We start from the raw sequence: 20,649 nt of genomic DNA, 5'->3' as shown, positions 1-20,649 counted from the left end.
GCTACCAAAACCTCCAGACACAGGAACAGCTTTTTTCCTCAAGCGGTAGCCATACTTCATGCTGAACCACGTTAGAGCTGCTAGGACTTGATAGTAATCAGCACAGAACTGTAAACAATTCTCACATTACTTACTGCCACTATACTTGCATAAAAGTCCTTGTCTTGTAATATGCACACTCTGTCCTTGTATTGTTTTTGTTTGTTAAGCAACTGCCAAGACAAATTCCTTGTAGGTGCAAACTTACTTGGCGAAATAAAATGGATTCTGATTCTGAAGAAAACCTGAACTGAAAATTAAAAGTCAAAATACATGGGTCATACTTACCTCCTGTGTAGTCTACTCATCAATCTATTTTCCTCTCCTGCGTCCCGTTTGTCTACTGTGATCAGCGGATTTCTCTGTCCTCCATTTTGAAAATAACCATTACCCCATAACAGCTTCCTTGTCAGCAAACTGTTCAACTGTAACATCGCCCACCTGAGGCATAGGAAAACATGGACATTACCTGACACATCAGTTGTCCTCTCAACTATAACTGACAGCAACTGATATATTTCAGTTCTGACAAAATGTTGTCAGAACTGGAAGGGATTGTTGTCAGAAGAAAATGGTGAGCTTCTTAGAGGAACTGATGGCAAGGTAACTATGTAATGTTCATGTGAAGTTACCACATGTTTTTATTTTAAATAATGTTACTCAGTTCAGGTTCCCTTTAACGGTGACAGAGTTTATAACATTCATCTGGAATGGGTAAAGAATCAGGTGATCACCTGATCTGTGGAAACATAATTGAGAGACGTTGAAAAGGCCCCTGCCCACCCCTACACCTCAGTGCATCAGAAAGTACCACCCTAGAAGTACTGAAATGTAGAAACCCTAAAGTGATCCCATAAACCATAGAAGAGACCTGCTCCAAAACAACAAATATATTTCCCGAAAAAGGTGCTCAAGGAAGACAGGGATAGGGCGTCTGTTCCGGATGAATGTCAGAAACTCTGTTACCAGTAAGTATAACCGGAGTCTTTCTCTAACCTTCATCCAGAACAGGTAAAGAGACAGACAAGAAGTCTTATAAAGACTCACCTAGAGGGATAACAGCCTGGAGCACCTTTCTGCCAAATGACTGGTCTTGTTGAGATCCACTCTATAGTGCTTAATAAAGGTAGATGCACTTGACCAGGTTGTTGCTTGACAGATTTGTTGAATAGTGGCTCCAGCCCTCTCAGCCCAAGACACAGAAAGTGATCAAGTAGAATGGGCCTTAATATTAGATGGTAAGAAACGCGGATTACCTTCCTACACAACGACAATAGTCTGTCTAATCCACCTAGCAATTGTTTGGATGCTTGCTTACCTTTATTCTTACCAGAGAAATAAGACCAATAAATAACTAGTCTTCCTGAAATCTCTAGTCCCCTAAAAAGGTTCTCTCCTGAACAGGAAAAAGAGCAGATTGTCTCAGTTGGTTTGGATATTTCACTATCCAAACCAACTGAGAAAGTCTGAATGACCAGATCCCTGTGATTTTTGACCAGCATCTCTGAGTCTGCAAAAATCAACAGATCGTCCAGGTAAGGTATGAATGAGATCTCCTGAAGTCGTAAAACCTTATTACCTCCGCTAGTACTTTGGTAAATATGTGTGTGGGGGAGGGGGGGGCATGAGAATCCCGAACAGGAGTGCACAAAACTGATAATGTCAAATCTGAGAATCTCAGACCCATTCCTGATTGCAGACCTAAAAAAAAAAAGAAATAGGAATGTGCAGGTAAGAGTCTTCAAGATCTATTGATATGAAAATGTGTTCCCCTTCAATAGACTTCTCACTGTGTAAATTATTTTCATTCTGAATTTTTTGTACACTGAATTAGGATTTAGGGATTACAGATTCAGAATGAATCGAAACTCCCCACTGGTTTTCTTCACCAGGACCACATGGGAATGTCTGGATCTTTTGGAGACCCGTTGATAAATTTTCTCTTAGGGGGTTAAACGGAAAATTGAAGGGGGATAACCTTATTTTATAATGGTTAGAACAAAAGGATCGGGATTTAGATTCTCCCATGTTAACTGAAAATAAATTAATCTCCCCCCACCGAAAGATAGTAATTTGTTCTCTTTTGGGGGCACAGCTCTCCCAAGGGTAAACTGTTTCCCCTTTCTCCTTTTGTAAAGGATCATTTCTTCTGCACATTTTTACCTTTAAAATGCTCATTTGACTTTTTTTTTAGCAACAAAAGGCCTCTTGCCCTTAAAAACTTTCTTCTTATTTGGAAATTTGTTCCCCTCTTCTGCCGTTCGGGACAAAACATTTTCCAATTCTGAACCAAACAGTAAATTGGCTTCAAAAGGAATAGCGTAGAGCTTATTCTTTAAAGTATGGTCTCCTTCCCAGGTTTTAATCCACATTGCTCGTCCCGCAGAACTGTTAAGAGCAGTCGTACGAGCAGAAACTCTGACAAGTTCAGTGACTGCATGCGTTAAAAAGGCTACTGCTCTAAGAACAACCAGCACGGAATTTGAGTAATTTTTTACCGGAACTCCTTCCTTAATTTGAGAGATTACATTATCCATCCAAATTTTAAGATCACGTGAAATGCAAGTGGCTGAAGTACCTGGGATGACCCCAAAATCTACCGATTTCCAGGCTTTTTTGAGTAATCCATTAATTGGTTTATCCATAGCATCTTTTAAAACTCCTGCATCCTCAAAAGATAAATCTGAATTTTTAGAATATTTAGAATGTGATGCATCAAGCTTAGGACACTTAACCCATTTGTCTATTTCAGTCTGATCATACGGGTATTTACGTTTAGCTGATTTAGGTATAAACAAAGTCTTTCAGGATTTTGCCATTGAGAATTTATAATATCCTTTAAAGACTGATGTATAGGAAAGACTACCTGTTTTAAGAGACAACCCAGAATAAACAAGATCCTGCAGAATAAGCTCTGGCACGGTCTCCTTTATTTGTTCCGTGGAATAGACTGCTTTCACTAACTCAGAAGATTCATCATAGGAAAATAAAAACCCGAGTCTTAATCTCGCCCTTATCTGACTCCTCTGATTGAAGTTGTTCCCCCTCTTCTAATTATCTAACACCTGTGATAAATCCTCACCCTCATCATCCCTCTGTTCTTCCTCCTCCTCTTCCTCTGCCCCTAAAAAGGAAGTAGAAGTCTGAGAAAGAATGATCTGTGAAGGATCAGGAGTAGGAACTTCCTGAGTGGGAACAACAAAGGATTCTTCAAATTTATCCAGGGTTTCTTACATATCTTTTTTAACAGAATCCATAATTGAATCCAGAACGGAGGCGGGGAGCTGCACTATGAAGGAGGCAGGGGAGTGGCGAGACTGACACTGCCAAAGTTAAACAGCCAGGTGTGACACGCTGTGTGTCGCTAGCACGACGTTTTATTTATATGGGCAAACAGAGCGCTGGGGGAGGCCTGGGGGGGGAGCAGTATAGCAACAGAGGCTGGGTATTATATGCAGACATACAGTAGCATTCTTAGAACTCACCTCGGGTTCTCTTTAAGAAGGTTTGTGGTTTCAGGCCATTTAAATAGAGATGGCCCGAACCTCAGATTTTCGGTTCATGAACCGGGTTCGCGAACTTCCGCGGCGGGTTCGGTTTGCGCGAACTTTTGCGAACCGCAATAGACTTCAATGGGGAGGCGAACTTGGAAAACTAGAAACACTTATGCTGGCCAGAAAAGTGATGGAAAAGATGTTTCAAGGGGTCTAACACCTGGACCCCCAGGTGGCGGAATTGGATACATGCCAAAAGTCCCGGGTAAAAATCTGGATTTGAAGCAAAGCAGCGTTTTATGGGCAGAAATCACATTGAATGCTAAATTGCAGGCCTAAAGTGCTTTATAACATCTTGCATGTGTATACATCTAACTGTAATTAGTGTACTGCTTCACACAGACACCAAACTCACTGTGTAACGCACCTCAAACAGCTTTTTGTGCAGCGGCGGCCGTGCTGGACTACTGCACACCATGGAGAGATTGCTTTTCCTCACTCAGTGATGTCAGGTTAGGTAATGTCTGACTGCCTTAACATTCCATGGTTCTTTCTCTACCATTGTTAAAGCTTACATCTATTTTTTTTTAAATTACATTTTCTGCTTGTGGTTCAGTACCTGCAACAAGAATCTATTATGGAGGGCAAGTCTGCCATTGTGACCACGGGTAATGGCCGGAGAATCCTGGTTCTTTTCTGGTCCAAAGTTGGAGCCTAAGAAATGGCTACCACCACACATCCAAGGAAAGCAGCAGGCAGGCATGCACGTCCCGAGGTAGTGACCAAAAATACCACTACAGGAGGAGGCCTTTCGAGGCCCTGCTGTGTATGTGAAATGAATCAACTTTAAATCCTTTAACGAGAATCTGTTATGGAGGGCAAGTCTGATGGTGCCTTCACTGCGATTCACCAGGTTGGTCTCCTCCTCGAAGAAGCGAGAATTTTCATGGAAGGCAAGTCTGCCATTGTGAGTGACCACAGGTAATGGCCGGGGAATCCTGGTTCTATTCCGGTCCGGAGTTAGAGCCTAAGAAACGGCTACCACCACACACATCCAAGGAAGGCAGCAGGTATGGCATGCAGGTCCCGAGGTAGTGACCAAAAATAATACAGGAGGAGGACTTTCGAGGCCCTGCTGTATTTGAAATGAATTAACTTTAAATCCTTTAACGAGAATCTGTTATGGCGGACAATGATGACATCACTTGCCTTTCACGAGAATCTGCTGTGGAGGGCAAGTCTGCCATTGTGACCAGTGGGTAATGGCCAGGGAATTGGGGTTCGATTCTGGTCCGAAGTGGGAGCCTGAGACCCAAGCTGTTTAAGTAATGTACCTGCCCTGACTGTGCTTTGCAGACCAGGCATCTGTGGTCAGATGGACCCTTGACCCAGCGGAACACAAACCAATTTGAACGCATTTGCCAAGAATGGGCCATCTCTACTTTTAAACTTCTAATTATGTTCCCACAGATCAGGTGATCACCTGATTCTTCACCTGTTCCTGGATGAAGTTTAGAGAAATGTAAGTTTTACCTGCACTCAAACACTTTTGCAAATAAAATCTGTGAGTTACCTTCCTCTCATGAAAACAGTTCCACATGTACAGTTTGTGTGTACGTCCCAGCCTGTTTTCAGGTGGGGAAGGGCAGCACCAGTGGTGTAGTGGATATTACCATTGCCTTAGCGCTAGTGTTCCCAGATAATATTCAGGCCAAGACACCATCAGCATGGAGTTTATGTGTTCCCTCTGGTTGCATGGGCTTCCTCGGTTTACTCCTGCATCCCCCAAAAAAACGAGAGATAATTGAACTGGTTCCCCGCAAATTGTCCTGTTGAAATGTCATCTGTATTTAGATGGGAAATGAAAGAATAAATGGGAAAAAGCTGCCTGTCATCCAGAGCAACAGGATCAATAAAGAAATAGAAAGCCTGTTAAATCAAAAACAAGCACACAGTGCATACAGAATTGACAGACTAGAAAAAAAAATATGACCATTGAACCATTAAAGCTATTAATGAGGGTTTTCCTGAAAGTAATATTTTGTTTTAGGCGCCTTGTATCTTGATTATTTCTCCACATAACTACCTCATTTATCTAATCACATATCTTTTTACAAGGTTTTCAATCCCTTTTGTTGTAGCAGCATCACATTCCTTACCTAGGAGATGGAGGAATAGGGGGATTGGTGTGAATGCTGCTGAGCAAACAGTTACTGGCATTCTGCAGTCATGTGACAAGCAGTGCAGGGAGAGAAGAGGTTGAACTGTCAACTTCAAGTTGACCAGAATGAAAAACCTGCATGTCAGATAAAAGCAAATGGCTGTTACTTTCTGGATGGCCCTTGTGGAAATAATATTGTAGGCCAAATCAACACATTCCCAATAAACATTTAAATCAAACTTTCATTTTAAATGAATAGACCAGACTGGCTTTAGCCCAAGATAAAGGAATCCTTAAAATAGATCAGATATAACCTGAAGCTCCTAAATGAAATTGCATTTCTATTAATCTTATTTTCTATCTCCCTTTCAAAGTGTTGCAGTAAGCTGAAAATCTTATGTGTCCTCCGTGAATCTCTCTCACGGATATAATTCTTTTGGATGCTTCTACTTTATCTCATGTGCTGTTGTTTCCATGCAGTAATGGAGTGCAGTTAAGAGGTTTTCTTTTATTTATTTATTTTTCAGCGTTTAAAAGGTTTGTGGATTCTCACGTATCATACATACCATATTTGACTTAAAGTATAAAGTAAAGCATTTAATAAAACAGTAGGGCATCCCATTAGTCCTAGCAAGGGGGAATGGCAGGACCATCTAAATGCATCCTTTTGCATGCTTTATTGGTCACTATTCACAAAAGAGGAAAGTTTGAACTTTCCACTGCAAACAACTGAATTTAAAGTGTGTGTCAGAATATCTCAAAAAAGGAAACAGCCTGTGTTTTGAGAGAACGGAATGTACATTTTAAAAAGGCACTCATTAATACACCTTGCATTATATATAAATTCGGCTGATGGCATCTTAATTATACGTTCTTGAAAAATGTTTCTGTGAACACTGTTTCCTTGTTTGTGGCATATTCCTAAAGATGGCTTCCAGCAAATGCTGCCACTGGCAGCATGGGGGAAAAAAAGCTAAATCATTTTTGAACTTCAAATTCATTATTGTTAATTACACAGTAAACAAAGTGAGCACACCTCACTTTGCTCATTAGGGCTCACTCCAGTAAAATAACTTATTATAGGCCCGCATTGTTTTTTAAAAAGGAAGCACAAAATGGGCATAAATAATACATAGCCACCACAATCTGATAATGATGCTGCATGGGGGTATAAAAAGCTATAATCCCACCTTAAAGGGCAACTGAATTGAGAGGTATATTGAATCTGCCATATTTATTTCCTTTTAAACAATACCAGTTGCCTGGCTATCCTGCTGATCCTCTTCCTATAATCCTTTTAGCCCTGAACAAGCATATGCAGATCAGGTGTTTCTGACATTGTCAGATCTGACAAGTTTAGCTACATGCTTGTTACTGGTGTTATTCAAACACTACTGCAGCCAAATAGATAAACAGGGCTTTTAGGCAACTGGTATTGTTTAAAAGTAAATAAATATGGTAGCCTCCATATACCTCTCACTTCGGTTGTCCTTTAACTGTCAACTGAAGGGAGAGGGACATTGAGGCTGGCATATTACCTGGCAATCCTGCTGATCCTCTCTCTCTCTAATACGTTTAGTCATAGACTCTGAACAAGCATGCAGATAAGATGTTTGCATTTGCCGCATGCTCGTTTCAGGTGTGTGGTTTAGACATTACAGATGCATCAAAGATCAGCAGGAGGCCACACCTTTTTTAAACTATTGTAAAGGAAATAAATATGTCTCTCTATCACTTATAACTTTATTTAAAGTTGATTAAAAAAAAAAAAAAAAAAAAAAAAAAAAACCTAAATGGTCTTTTATAAGGAAAAAAAAAAATGGGGGCTAAAAACGCTAGTTGCAGCGAGGAAAAAATAAATAAAAAACACCTGATTGGGGAATGGGACTGAAATTGAATGGGACAATGCTACCATTTAAAAATGTGTTTTCCCACCCAAACCAAGTCTAAAGAGGTTTTTTCTCTTAATTTGTTTTGAGGTTTCCATCAGTGGACCTGACATATGGAGCAAATTTACTGATGAAACCATGCATGGAGTCCTCAGTGCAAAAATGGGACTTGTGATTACTGCTGGACGAATATGTTCATGGTGGACAGTTCATGGTGAAAAATAATTTTTCGCCTTTCGTTTTTAAAACCAAATTGTGTCCACAATTTACGTTTACATTTCATGTTGAAGTCAATGGCCATGTGTGAGTTCCAAGTGATTAAAGAGGCTTGGGAGGGGGACTCCACATTTTTTTTTTATTTACTTTTTCATGGCCAAATCACTGTTACATTTTAAAAAAAACTGACATGGGGTCCATCCCACCAAGCTTCTTTATCCACTTGAGGACCACAGGCTAACACCCCATAGTGACCAGGCTATTTTTTACAATTCAGCACACTGCAGTTTTGACAGTTTAGTACTCGGCCATACAACTTAGCAGCCAAAGGAATCTTGCCTCCTTTTTTCCCACCAACAGAACTTTCTATTGGTGGGATCTGATTTTTTTTTATAATTTTTTTTAATTAAATTATGCTTTTTTATTTTCCTTCCTCCTCCTCCTCTCCCTCCAAGATCTATCACTATGATTACCTCTCATAGGCATCAGCCTATGAGAGGGATCAGATTGTGAGCCACTCCAGGGGACAGCCAAGTGACGGGGCTGTCCCCAGTACAATGCGGCGCTAGATCGCAGCGCTGTACAAAAGAGAGTTAAGGTTTTTTTTTTCCCTAACAGGCTGCCAGCTCCGATCGTGGCTGTCAGGTTGTTTCCAGAGTGGAGCACCATAATTCAGCGGGGATACATGCACATTCCCTGCTAATTTTTGCCTACAGCACCTGACATCAATCGTTGGCATTAGGCGGTCCTGTGGCTGCCATCATCCAACTGCCAATCGGTAGTCAGGAGGGGGTTAACCCCTTGTCACCCATGCAGGCTAGGTTAACCAGTTTGCAGAGCCCAGACCATGAGGCTCTGCAGCCTGAGCTATACCAGCACCACATGGTCCATGATATGGAAGAGGGGGGGGGGGGCTGGAAGAGAGGGGAAGCCTAGCCTTTCCCTTTCTCCCCCGGTGCCCTTGTATAATACTTAGTTGCTAGAAAATCTGACAGGTTGTCCAGCAACCAGCAATGTTATCAATTAGCTTCACTAAAGCTTAACTTTACCTAACAGTGACTTTATAGCAGTCTGTTTAGGTTTTTTTATTAGTTTATTTATTTGCTTTTTTGCTATGTTTAATGTTTTAGGGCAGAAATGTAAATTTGAGTTTCATACCACTATAACAGCAACACGCTGATTAGCTGTTGGCTCAGAAATGCTAAAGTTTATAATTTGAGAGGGGTGTTGTCTGTAACATGTAAATTACATTGCAAAGGGGGTCATATCATTGGAAGGAATATTGCAACCAAAGTACTGTGAAGACAAACACTAGATCATTCATTTTAGAATTTACAAACCTTACAGGATTATGTCTCTGGATACTCAGGTTTCTTTTGGCAAAAACTAACAAGAATGTTTTTTTGTTGTTTTTTTTTTAAACTACAACCAGTACCATCTATATTTACATTAACAATATGCTTCAGTGTATCTTAAGCTTAGTATAAGGAACTTCAAGTGTAATAGAGCAGCTATCCCTAGCAGAGGAATGTTAAATAGCATTCAGAGGGACAGCCTTGGTACCGCATACATTTAAAATCTACACAAATCATATTCACCAATCTGCTTAAAGGAATACTATCGATACCCAAGTGTTCTAAAATGACAGTGTGCAAATAAGGTCTAAGTAGCTGTGTAAACATTTTCCTACTTTTCATGTTAGAGGCAAAAGCTGTAATTTATTGAGGGCAGGATTTAACTATATTGGGACAAATCAATTGCAGAAGGGATGTCTGCTTCAATGCACAGCCAGAGTTGCATATCAGACTACAGAAAGCAAATATCAAACCTATCAAACTCTGAAAGCAAAAACAGTATGAAATGCTGTGAGAATTAGTTACATTTCCTCTGCTCTCTTCAGACAGGTCAGTCAGAAACACAGGACACACTTCAGTCAGAAACACAGGAGCTGCAGCTGTTGGGAGCTCTCTCTCTGTCACACACAGAGCTACACATAGAGTTAACTGATCAAGTGTGAGGGGAATTTCCCCTCTCCTCATGGCTCAGTCAGCTCTCAGTTTTGGCGTCAGTAAACCTTGAAAGTATTTTGCCAACAGTAAACAAAGAAGTTGCTACTAAAATGTATACACCAGTATTTAGCAGCACTTCCCAAACAATTCCTGTGTCAATTGCAAAAAAAAATGTGAATCGATAGTATTCCTTTAAGAGCAATACACAACAGCAAAAGATACCTGAAAAACTCCATGAAAGAAAATCCATAGCCATGTTGTTCTGCAATACCAGCACAAACAACATTTGCTGAGGCCCCAATCAGTGTCCCATTTCCTGCAAGAGAAATGAGCATTCTAAGATTTCAATAGGTAATACTATAACCATGTTACATTATACATATATAATTTGCTCTATATCCTTTATAGCAATGCCGTCTATCAACATATTAAACAAGGAAGCGTTGCTCATGCCACCTACTGTATCTGGGCCACACAACCATTGTTGCACACAGCATACTATTTCAGCTGTTGGCAGTAACCAAACAGCAAGCTACATTGTGGTCAAAGGGAGCTCTGATTGGTTGGCATTGCCCAGAAGGATGGTGAGAATAGTGCTTTCTTATGCAACAGCAGCAGCATGCGTTATCATAATGAGCAGACTGAATTCCTGCTCTTAGATTTGCCTTTTATATGAGGCCAGATTATAAAGTGGTATATTATGAGTAGTACTTATGCAGAGGTGCTACCTTACCATAAGCATTAATTAGGTGTATTTTGTATTACTCTCTATTGTTACCATAAATCGTTGTGTTATGTGAAGGTGGACATGACCTTATCATTGCATTGCATATAGAGACTTGCCTGGATATTTAAGTTTTGTGACACATTGATCAGTTTCCTTTATTGAGGTCTATTTTATACGTTTTGACATTGCTATACAGTTTTAATGTGTTATACAAAATGCATTGAACATCATGCATTAATGTATTGATTTGTTATGGCAGTTTTGATGATTGCAGTATGCTAAGCACTTTTCAACATGTTCCAGTGGACTCTTCAATGTGCAGCTTTGTAGCATCTGTGATATGAGCTTTGTAAATCTCAGTGCTGTGTAATCTGTTCTTTTCTTTTATTGAATTACTGACAGGTTTTTGGAATGAGTGAGAAAACCAGAGAAACCAAAATGAATCGACAAGAAAAAAAGAAAAAAAAATACGAACTGAAGTCAAAGTGAGCTGGGTGGGGAGCAAATCTTGGAGCTTACCACTGCAAGGGGAAAGTGCTAGTCATGTATACCACTGGTAAGATTCTGGATTTCCCTGGCTAGCAGTTTAGTGAGAATCAAGACAATAAAAGTGGCCGTACATCAAGCGACTTGGCGGCTGATCTACCATCTGATTCAATAATAAATCAGAAGAAAATGTGTGTTGCTAAGTGCATGTCCGATCAATGATGCGACGAATTGTGGGATGAAATTGGTTGCATAATCAGTCGGACATGCTGCAAGATGTCGGGCCGATTGGCTCGACTGGGTGCACAGCTGTAACAGCGAGCTATATCGGGACAAGTGACAAAACCCCTGGCTTTCCCGCTGTGTGTGTGTGTATGTACAGTATGTATGTATGTATGTATGTAGGTATGTATGTATTGTATAAGTGCTGTAATACTCATTTATGCATTACCCGTCCTGTGTTTCACTGTCCATCAGTCTTCCACCTCTCTTCTGTTGGCTGTATACATGCTGTATACATGCATAGCACGCCAGCGCGGGAAATCACACACGTGCCTTGCCGGCAGCGTGTATGCAGTTAACTTGAAAAGAGGCAGAAAACTGACAGACATTGCAACACAGAACAGGTAAATTATAAATGCACATTACAGCACATATAAATTACATAAATACACACACACATAGTGGCGAGGCGGCGGACCCGGTGGGCTCAGCCGATTCCCTAGAGATTTCATGGTGAAATTGATCGTGAATCAGCCTGCGGTGTATGGACAGCTGACAGATCTCTTTCTAATCAGATTCAATTTAAGAGATTTGTCTCTTGGTTGCAACTGGCCATCATCGCTAAATGTATGGGCACCTTAAGACTATTCCTGTTGTGAAAGGGAGAGAATCAAGATACTAGTTTGTGAGATTATTATCAGAGCCCCTGAAAGATATGAGCCATTGGCTAATTTTCATCTTATTTGCAGAACTGAATAAACAAAGTATAGAATCTGAGAAAATGTATAGCTAAGATGTTAAACTGATTCTTCAGGGTAATAAGTTTTACTTAAAAAAATAAGTTAGGAATTACATGCAATAATTACTCGGTGAAGCATATTACATACCGCCAAAACAAGCCCCAATGGCCAATGCAAAGATAAGTGGCTGAACTGGAAGATCAACATCTGCATCTTGGCTTAAGTTTATCAACACTGGAATCTAAAAAGAAAAAAAAACCCAAATTACTCAAATTGAAGAAAGCAAGCTTTGCATCTGTGAGGCAATTTTTACAACTGATATTTTGTCAGGTTAGTTAAATGTGTGCAAGTTCTTCACCAAAATTGTGTAAGGCTATAAAGTTTAAAACAAAATGTTAATTGTTCACTTTCATTTCATTTAAAGGATTAGTGGGCGGAAGTAATCGGTTGATTGCGAGATAATTTTCTCAGACAGATTGAGTTGTCATCCAGTTATAGGGATGGCATAACACGTTCCCCAGAGAATGGTTCCTCGCAAATGGATGCCGCTTGCCCATTTGCAAGTAATGTGAACTACACGGAATCCTCCTCCTGAAGTCACATGGGACAGAATAGCCAATCAGACACCAACCCCTATGAAAAACTCTCCCCCCCCCCCCCCAAATAAAAATAAAAGGTATGATCCCAGTGGCCATTTTCACCCCGCCTGTAGTCAGTGAGGGTAAAGGGGCTGCGGGCTGGTGATGATTCTAAACCACCAATTACCATTACGCAAAATTTCACAATCATGATCATATGTAATTATGATTTGGAAAGTAAACTTATTTTGCGTAATTCATTCGTAATGTTGCATAATTTTCATGTAATTTTGTTTAAAGGACCACTGTAGCGAGAGGTATATAGAGGCTGCCATATTTATTCCCCCTTAAGCAATACCAGTTGCCTGGCACCCCGGTTGATCTAGTTGGATGCAGTAGTGTCTGAATAACCCCAGAAACAAGCATGCAGCTAATGTTGTCAGTTCCGACAATGTCAGAAACACCTGATCTGCTGCAGGGTCTATTGTTAAACGTATGAGAAAGAGGATCAGCAGGACAGCCAGGCAACTGGTATTGCACAGAAGTAAAAAAAAATGGCAAGATCCCTACAGTTGTCCTTTAAGCGGTTAATAGCAAAGCATCATCACCGAAATTGCTATGAATGATGTTAAGAGAAATAGCGGGAACAAGTAAAACAAAAAAGCCATGTAGTTTGTGAAAACTGATTTTAAAAATGCAAAGGAAAGATGGTTTTTAAAGAGGAACTCCAGTGAAAATGACGTAGTGAAAAATAGTGCTTAATTTTTACAATATTTATAAATGATTTATTCAGTGTTTGCCCATTGTAAAATCTTTCCTCTCCCTGATTTACATTCTGACATTTATCACATGGTGACATTTTTACTGCTGATAGGTGATGTCACTGGAAGGAGATGCTGCTTTTTTGGCAGCTTGAAACAGCTGTTATTTTCCACAATGCAACAAGGTTCCCACAGTGTGATGTCAGTACCTAGGTGCTGCCATCACACTGTGGGAGAGGTTTCACCACAATATCAGCCATACAGCCCTGATGACCCATTTTAGAAAAGGTAAAGATTTCTCTTGGGAAAGGGAGTATCAGCTACTGATGGGATGAAGTTCAAGCCTTGGTTACAGTTCCTCTTTAACCACTTCCCGACCGCCGTATGTACAATTGGCGGCCGGGAAGTGCACCCCGCAAGGACCGCCGTATAGACAAATGGCGGCGGTCCTTGTAGGGGCATGGGCGGAGCGATCGCGTCATCCGTGACGCGATCCTCCGCCTCCGCCTGGCGCCGCTCACCCGCCGCAACATCCCGCCGGCCATACGGAAGCGCCGGCGGGATGTTAACCCGACGATCGCCGCATACAAAGTGTATAATACACTTTGTAATGTTTACAAAGTGTATTATACAGGCTGCCTCCTGCCCTGGTGGTCCCAGTGTCCGAGGGACCACCAGGGCAGGCTGCAGCCACCCTATGTCGCACCAAGCACACTGATTTTCCCCCCCCCGCCCCAGATTGCCCACAGCACCCATCAGACCCCCCCCCTGCCCACCCCCCAGACCCATGTTTGCACCCAATCACCCCCCCTAATCACCCATCAATCACTCCCTGTCACTAACTGTCAACGCAATTTTTTTTTATCCCCCCCCCTGCCCCCTGCTCCCTCCTGATCACCCCCCACCCCTCAGATTCTCCCCAGACCCCCCCCCCCAGACCCCCCCCCATGTACTATATGTATCTATCCCCCCTGATCACCTGTCAATCACCCGTCAATCACCCGTCAATCACCCGTCAATCACCCGTCAATCACCCGTCAATCACCCGTCAATCACCCGTCAATCACCCGTCAATCACCCGTCAATCACCCGTCAATCACCCGTCAATCACCCGTCAATCACCCGTCAATCACCCGTCAATCACCCCCTGTCACTGCCACCCATCAATCAGCCCCTAACCTGCCCTTTGCGGGCAATCTGATCACCCCCCCACACCAATAGATCGCCCGCAGATCCGACATCAGATCACCTCCCAAATCCATTGTTTACATCTATTCTCTCCTCTAAACACCCACTAATTACCCATCAATCACCCCCTATCACCACCTGTCACTTTTACCTATCAGATCAGACCCTAATCTGCCCCTTGCGGGCACCCAATCACCCGCCCACACGCTCAGATTGCCCTCTGACCCCCCCCCTTATCAATTCGCCAGTGCATTAATTACATCTGTTCTTCCCTGTAATAACCCACTGATCACCTGTCAATCACCTATCACCCATCAATCACCCCCTGTCACTGCCACCCATCAATCAGCCCCTAACCTGCCTCTTGCGGGCAATCTGATCACCCACCCACACCATTAGATCGCCCGCAAACCCGCCGTCAGATTACCTCCCAAATGTATTGTTTACATGTTATCTGGTGTAAACATCCACTAATCACCCATCAATCACCCATCAATCACCCCCTATCACCACCTGTCACTGTTACCTATCAGATCAGACTCTAATCTGCCCCTTGTGGGCACCCAATCACCCGCCCACACGCTCAGATTGCCCTCAGACCCCCCCCCCTTATCAATTCGCCAGTGCATTAATTACATCTGTCCTTCCCTGTAATAACCCACTGATCACCTGTCAATCACCTGCCAATCACCTATCACCCATCAATCACCCCCTGTCACCCCCTGTCACTGCCACCCAACAATCAGCCCCTAACCTGCCCCTTGCGGGCAATCTGATCACCCACCCACACCAATAGATCGCCCGCAGATCCGACATCAGATCACCACCCAAGCGCAGCGTTTACATCTATTCTCTCCTCTAAACACCCACTAATTACCCATCAATCACCCATCAATCACCCCCTATCACCACCTGTCACTGTTACCCATCAGATCAGACCCTAATCTGCCCCTTGCGGGCACCCAATCACCCGTCTACACGCTCAGATTGCCCTCAGACCCCCCCTTATCAATTCGCCAGTGCAATATTTACATCTGTTCTCCCCTGTAATAACCCACTGATTACCTGTCAATCACCTATCAATCAGCCATCAATCACCCCCTGTCACTGCCACCCATCAATCACCCACTGTCACTGCCACCCATCAATCAGCCCCTAACCTGCCCCTTGCGGGCAATCTGATCACCCACCCACACCAATAGATCACCCGCAGATCCGACGTCCGATCACCTCCCAAGTGCAGTGTTCACATCTGTTCTCTACCCTAAACACCCACTAATTACCCATCAATCACCCCCTGTCACTGCTACCTATCAGATTAGACCCCTATCAGCCCCTGGGCACTCAATCACCCGCCCACACCCTCAGAATGCCCTCAGACCCCAGCCCTGATCACCTCGCCAGTGCATTGCTTGCATCTATTCCCACCTCTAATCACACCTTGAGACACCCATCAATCACCACCTGTCACCCCCTAACACACCTACCCATCAGATCAGGCCCTAATTTGCCCCGTGTGGGCTCCTGATCACTCGGCCAAACCCTCAGATCCCCCTCAGACCCCCTTCCGTTCACCTCCCCAGTGCATTGATTGCATCTATTTTCCCCTCTAACCACCCCCTGAGACACCCATCAATCACCTCCTGTCACCCCCCTAGCACTCCTATCCATCAGATCAGGCCCAATACAACCTGTCATCTAAAAGGCCACCCTGCTTATGACCGGTTCCACAAAATTCGCCCCCTCATAGACCACCTGTCATCAAAATTTGCAGATGCTTATACCCCTGACCAGTCATTTTGAGACATTTGGTTTCCAGACTACTCACGGTTTTGGGCCCGTAAAATGCCAGGGCGGTATAGGAACCCCACAAGTGACCCCATTTTAGAAAAAAAGACACCCCAAGGTATTCTGTTAGGTGTATGACGAGTTCATAGAAGATTTTTTTTTTTTGTTAAAAGTTAGCGGAAATTGATTTTTATTGTTTTTTTTTCACAAAGTGTCATTTTCCACTAACTTGTGACAAAAAATAAAATCTTCTATGAACTCGTCATACACCTAACAGAATACCTTGGGGTGTCTTCTTTCTAAAATGGGGTCATTAGTGGGGTTCCTATACTGCCCTGGCATTTTAGGGGCCCTAAACCGTGAGGAGTAGTCTTGAAACAAAAATGACCTGTGAAATCCTAAAGGTACTCATTGGACTTTGGGCCCCTTAGCGCAGTTAGGGTGCAAAAAAGTGCCACACGTGGTATTGCCGTACTCAGGAGAAGTAGTACAATGTGTTTTGAGGTGAATTTTTACACATACCCATGCTGGGTGGGAGAAATGCCTCTGTAAATGACAATCTTTTGATTTTTTTACACACAATTGTCCATTTACAGAGTTATTTCTCCCACCCAGCATGGGTATGTGTAAAAATACACCCCAAAACACATTGTACTACTTCTCCCGAGTACGGCGATACCACATGTGTGGCACTTTTTTGCACCCTAACTGTGCTAAAGGGCCCAAAGTCCAATGAGTACCTTTAGGATTTCACAGGTCATTTTGCGGAATTTGATTTCCAGACTACTCCTCACGGTTTAGGGCCCCTAAAATGCCAGGGCAGTATAGGAACCCCACAAATGACCCCATTTTAGAAAGAAGACACCCCAAGGTATTCCGTTAGGAGTATGGTGAGTTCATAGAAGATTTTATTTTTTGTCACAAGTTAGTGGAAAATGACACTTTGTGGAAAAAACAATAAAAATCAATTTTCCGCTACCTTTGACAAAAAATAAAATCTTCTATGAACTCACCATACTCCTAACGGAATACCTTGGGGTGTCTTCTTTCTAAAATGGGGTCATTTGTGGGGTTCCTATACTGCCCTGGCATTTTAGGGGCCCTAAACCGTGAGGAGTAGTCTGGAAATCAAATTCCGCAAAATGACCTGTGAAATCCTAAAGGTACTCATCGGACTTTGGGCCCTTTAGCACAGTTAGGGTGCAAAAAAGTGCCACACATGTGGTATCGCCGTACTCGGGAGAAGTAGTATAATGTGTTTTGAGGTGTATTTTTACACATACCCATGCTGGGTGGGAGAAATAACTCTGTAAATGGACAATTGTGTGTAAAAAAAATTAAAAAATTGTCATTTACAGAGATATTTCTCCCACCCAGCATGGGTATGTGTAAAAACACACCCCAAAACACATTATACTACTTCTCCTGAGTACGGCAATACCACGTGTGGCACTTTTTTGCAGCCTAACTGCGCTAAAGGGGTCCAAAGTCCAATGAGCACCTTTAGGCTTTACAGGGGTGCTTACAATTTAGCACCCCCCAAAATGTCAGGACAGTAAACACACCCCACAAATGACCCCATTTTGGAAAGTAGACCCTTCAAGGTATTCAGAGAGGGGCATGGTGAGTCCGTGGCAGATTTCATTTTTTTTTTTGTCGCAAGTTAGAAGAAATGGAAACTTTTTTTTTTTTTGTCACAAAGTGTCATTTTCCGCTTACTTGTGACAAAAAATAATATCTTCTATGAACTCACCATGCCTCTCAGTGAATACTTTGGGATGTCTTCTTTCCAAAATTGAGTCATTTGGGGGGTATTTATACTATCCTGGAATTCTAGCCCCTCATGAAACATGACAGGGGGTCAGAAAAGGCATAGATGCTTGAAAATGGGAAAATTCACTTTTTGCACCATAGTTTGTAAACGCTATAACTTTTACCCAAACCAATAAATATACGCTGAATGGGTTTTTTTTTTATCAAAAACATGTTTGTCCACATTTTTCGCGCTGCATGTATACAGAAATTTTACTTTATTTGAAAACTGTCAGCACAGAAAGTTAAAAAAATCATTTTTTTGCCAAAATTCATGTCTTTTTTGCTGAATATAATAAAAAGTAAAAATCGCAGGAGCAATCAAATAGCACCAAAAGAAAGCTTTATTAGTGACAAGAAAAGGAGCCAACATTCATTTAGGTGGTAGGTTGTATGAGCGAGCAATAAACCGTGAAAGCTGCAGTGGTCTGAATGGAAAAAAAGTGGCCGGTCCTTAAGGGGTAGAAAGCCCTAGGTCCTTAAGTGGTTAAACTGTCAACTTTGTGGTTAAAAAAAACATTTTTCCTTTGTATTTTTAAAATCAATTTTCTCAAAAATGACAAGGTCTTTATGAACAAATATTTTGTCCATTGTGTGGTCCTTATTCTATACAATGCCTCAACAGGGTGCTTCTGGATTCACCCTGAGAGAAGGCTTTGACCAACAGGTATCAGACTACCTTAAGTAAACTACCACTGCGGGCACTCTGAGGAGTGAGGATTTTATGGACTTCTTGGTGTGGAGGCTTGACCTGTGGCCAGAGCTGTCACAATTTGCCATGGAGCTTTTGACTTGCCCTGCCTCAATTTTCCTGTCAGGCAGAACATGCAGAGCAACTGGAAGCGAAGTTACGTAGCATACAGCAGTGTTGATTACTTATAACAGTTATAAAAATGAACAAGGCATGGATATCAGAAAATTACATCACAGACGTGCAACATGATCGTCATGCATTATTACCCTGGTGCATGCAAGTTACTCAGTCCTCATGTCCACAGACCCAGCTATCCACCACCAGCATGGCACACAGTACCTCATTTGGTCCTACTTTGATTGGCTTTACCCAAACAAAAAAATATTACTTTGGTGAATGCCAGTTACTTCAGGCCTCTGTTATACAGGGGCTGAAATTTAGATATTTGGCAGGTAATTTCCAATTTTTATGGCCTTTGTCTCATACAGAGGCTAAAAGGATAGGTTTTTGATGTTAACCTGCCATTAAAGTCAATGAGGTTTGCCAACTTTCGCTGTGAAATCACAATGTTTGGTCATCACCAGTGAGGAGCGAAAATGCCCAAAATCTTTTCACCGAATTTTCGTCAAAAAACCGACAATTTTTGTTTTGGCAGGCAAATATTCGAGCAAATATTTCCGCGGTAAATTGTAAAGCCCCCTTACAAGCTAGAATCACCAAATTGGCACAGTATGTTAAGGAGAACAGTGGGTATAAGGGGAAAAAATACATTTTTCTAAAGACCTTATATAGTTTGAGAAAATCAATGTTAAAGTTACAATAGGAAAAAAACACATTTATGTTATTTTTTTTGTTAAATGCCTCACTATACATAATGATTTGAATAAAAAAAACGTATTTAATCAAGTGCACGCGTCAGTATTATTACAGTGGCGGGGGAAGCAGCGGCTCGGCCAGAGTGACCATCACCCCCACAAATTAGGAGAAGCTGGCAGTGTACATATCCCATAAAATGACAGTGGCTGGGGGAGCAGCGGCTCGGTCAGAGTGACCATCACCCCCATAAGTCAGGAGAAGCAGGCAGTGTACATATCCTATAAAATGACAGTGGCGGGGGGAGCAGTGGCTCGGCCAGAGTGATCATCACCCCCATAAGTCAGCTCCAGGAGAGGCAGGCAGTGTACATATCCCATTAAATGACAGTGGCGGGGGAGTAGTGGCTCGGTCAGAGTGACCATCACCCCCATAAGTCAGGAGAAGCTGGCAGTGTACAAATAAAAAAAAATCCAGAGGCAGATAGGAACATCGGCTTGGACACAGCGACCATGCTTAACCCATTCGCGTTCCGTCGTTTTCACTTGAGAAATGTTCACCTCCCATTCATTGGCCTATAACTTTATCACTACTTATCACAATGAACTGATCTATATCTTGTTTTTTCACCACCAATTAGGCTTTCTTTGGGGGGTACATTTTGCTAAGAGCCACTTTACTGTAAATGCATTTTAACAGGAAGAATAAGAAAAAAACGGAAAGAATTCATTATTTCTCAGTTTTCAGCCATTATAGTTTTAAAATAATACATGCCTCCATAATTAAAACTCACGTATAGTATTTGCCCATATGTCCCAGTTATTACACCGTTAAAATTATGTTCCTATCACAATGTATGGCGACAATATTTTATTTGGAAATAAAGGTGCATTTTTTCCGTTTTGCATCTATCACTATTTACAAGTTTAAAATAAAAAAAAAAATATTGAAATATTTCATCTTTACATTGATTTTTAAAAAGTTTAGACCCTTAGGTAAATATTTACATGTTTTTTTTATTGTAATGGTTTT

General features: G+C 42.0%; 1 protein-coding gene across 1 annotated transcript in view; it reads right to left on the bottom strand.

The window, feature by feature from the left end:
• Positions 1-20,649, bottom strand: part of OCA2 (OCA2 melanosomal transmembrane protein) — a 489,993-nt gene that overhangs the window by 66,782 nt on the left and 402,562 nt on the right. The window contains exons 22-23 of the mRNA XM_068268142.1: positions 12,131-12,224; positions 10,031-10,124 (exon numbers count right to left, since the gene is read on the bottom strand). Of these exons, the coding sequence (XP_068124243.1) occupies positions 10,031-10,124; positions 12,131-12,224 (188 nt within the window). The remainder of the gene's footprint in view (positions 1-10,030; positions 10,125-12,130; positions 12,225-20,649) is intronic.

Source organism: Hyperolius riggenbachi, chromosome 2 (assembly GCF_040937935.1).
Source record: "Hyperolius riggenbachi isolate aHypRig1 chromosome 2, aHypRig1.pri, whole genome shotgun sequence".
Taxonomy (NCBI): domain Eukaryota; kingdom Metazoa; phylum Chordata; class Amphibia; order Anura; family Hyperoliidae; genus Hyperolius; species Hyperolius riggenbachi.
The sequence above is the reverse complement of the archived record's forward strand: the minus strand, read 5'-3'. Positions and strand labels throughout refer to the sequence as shown.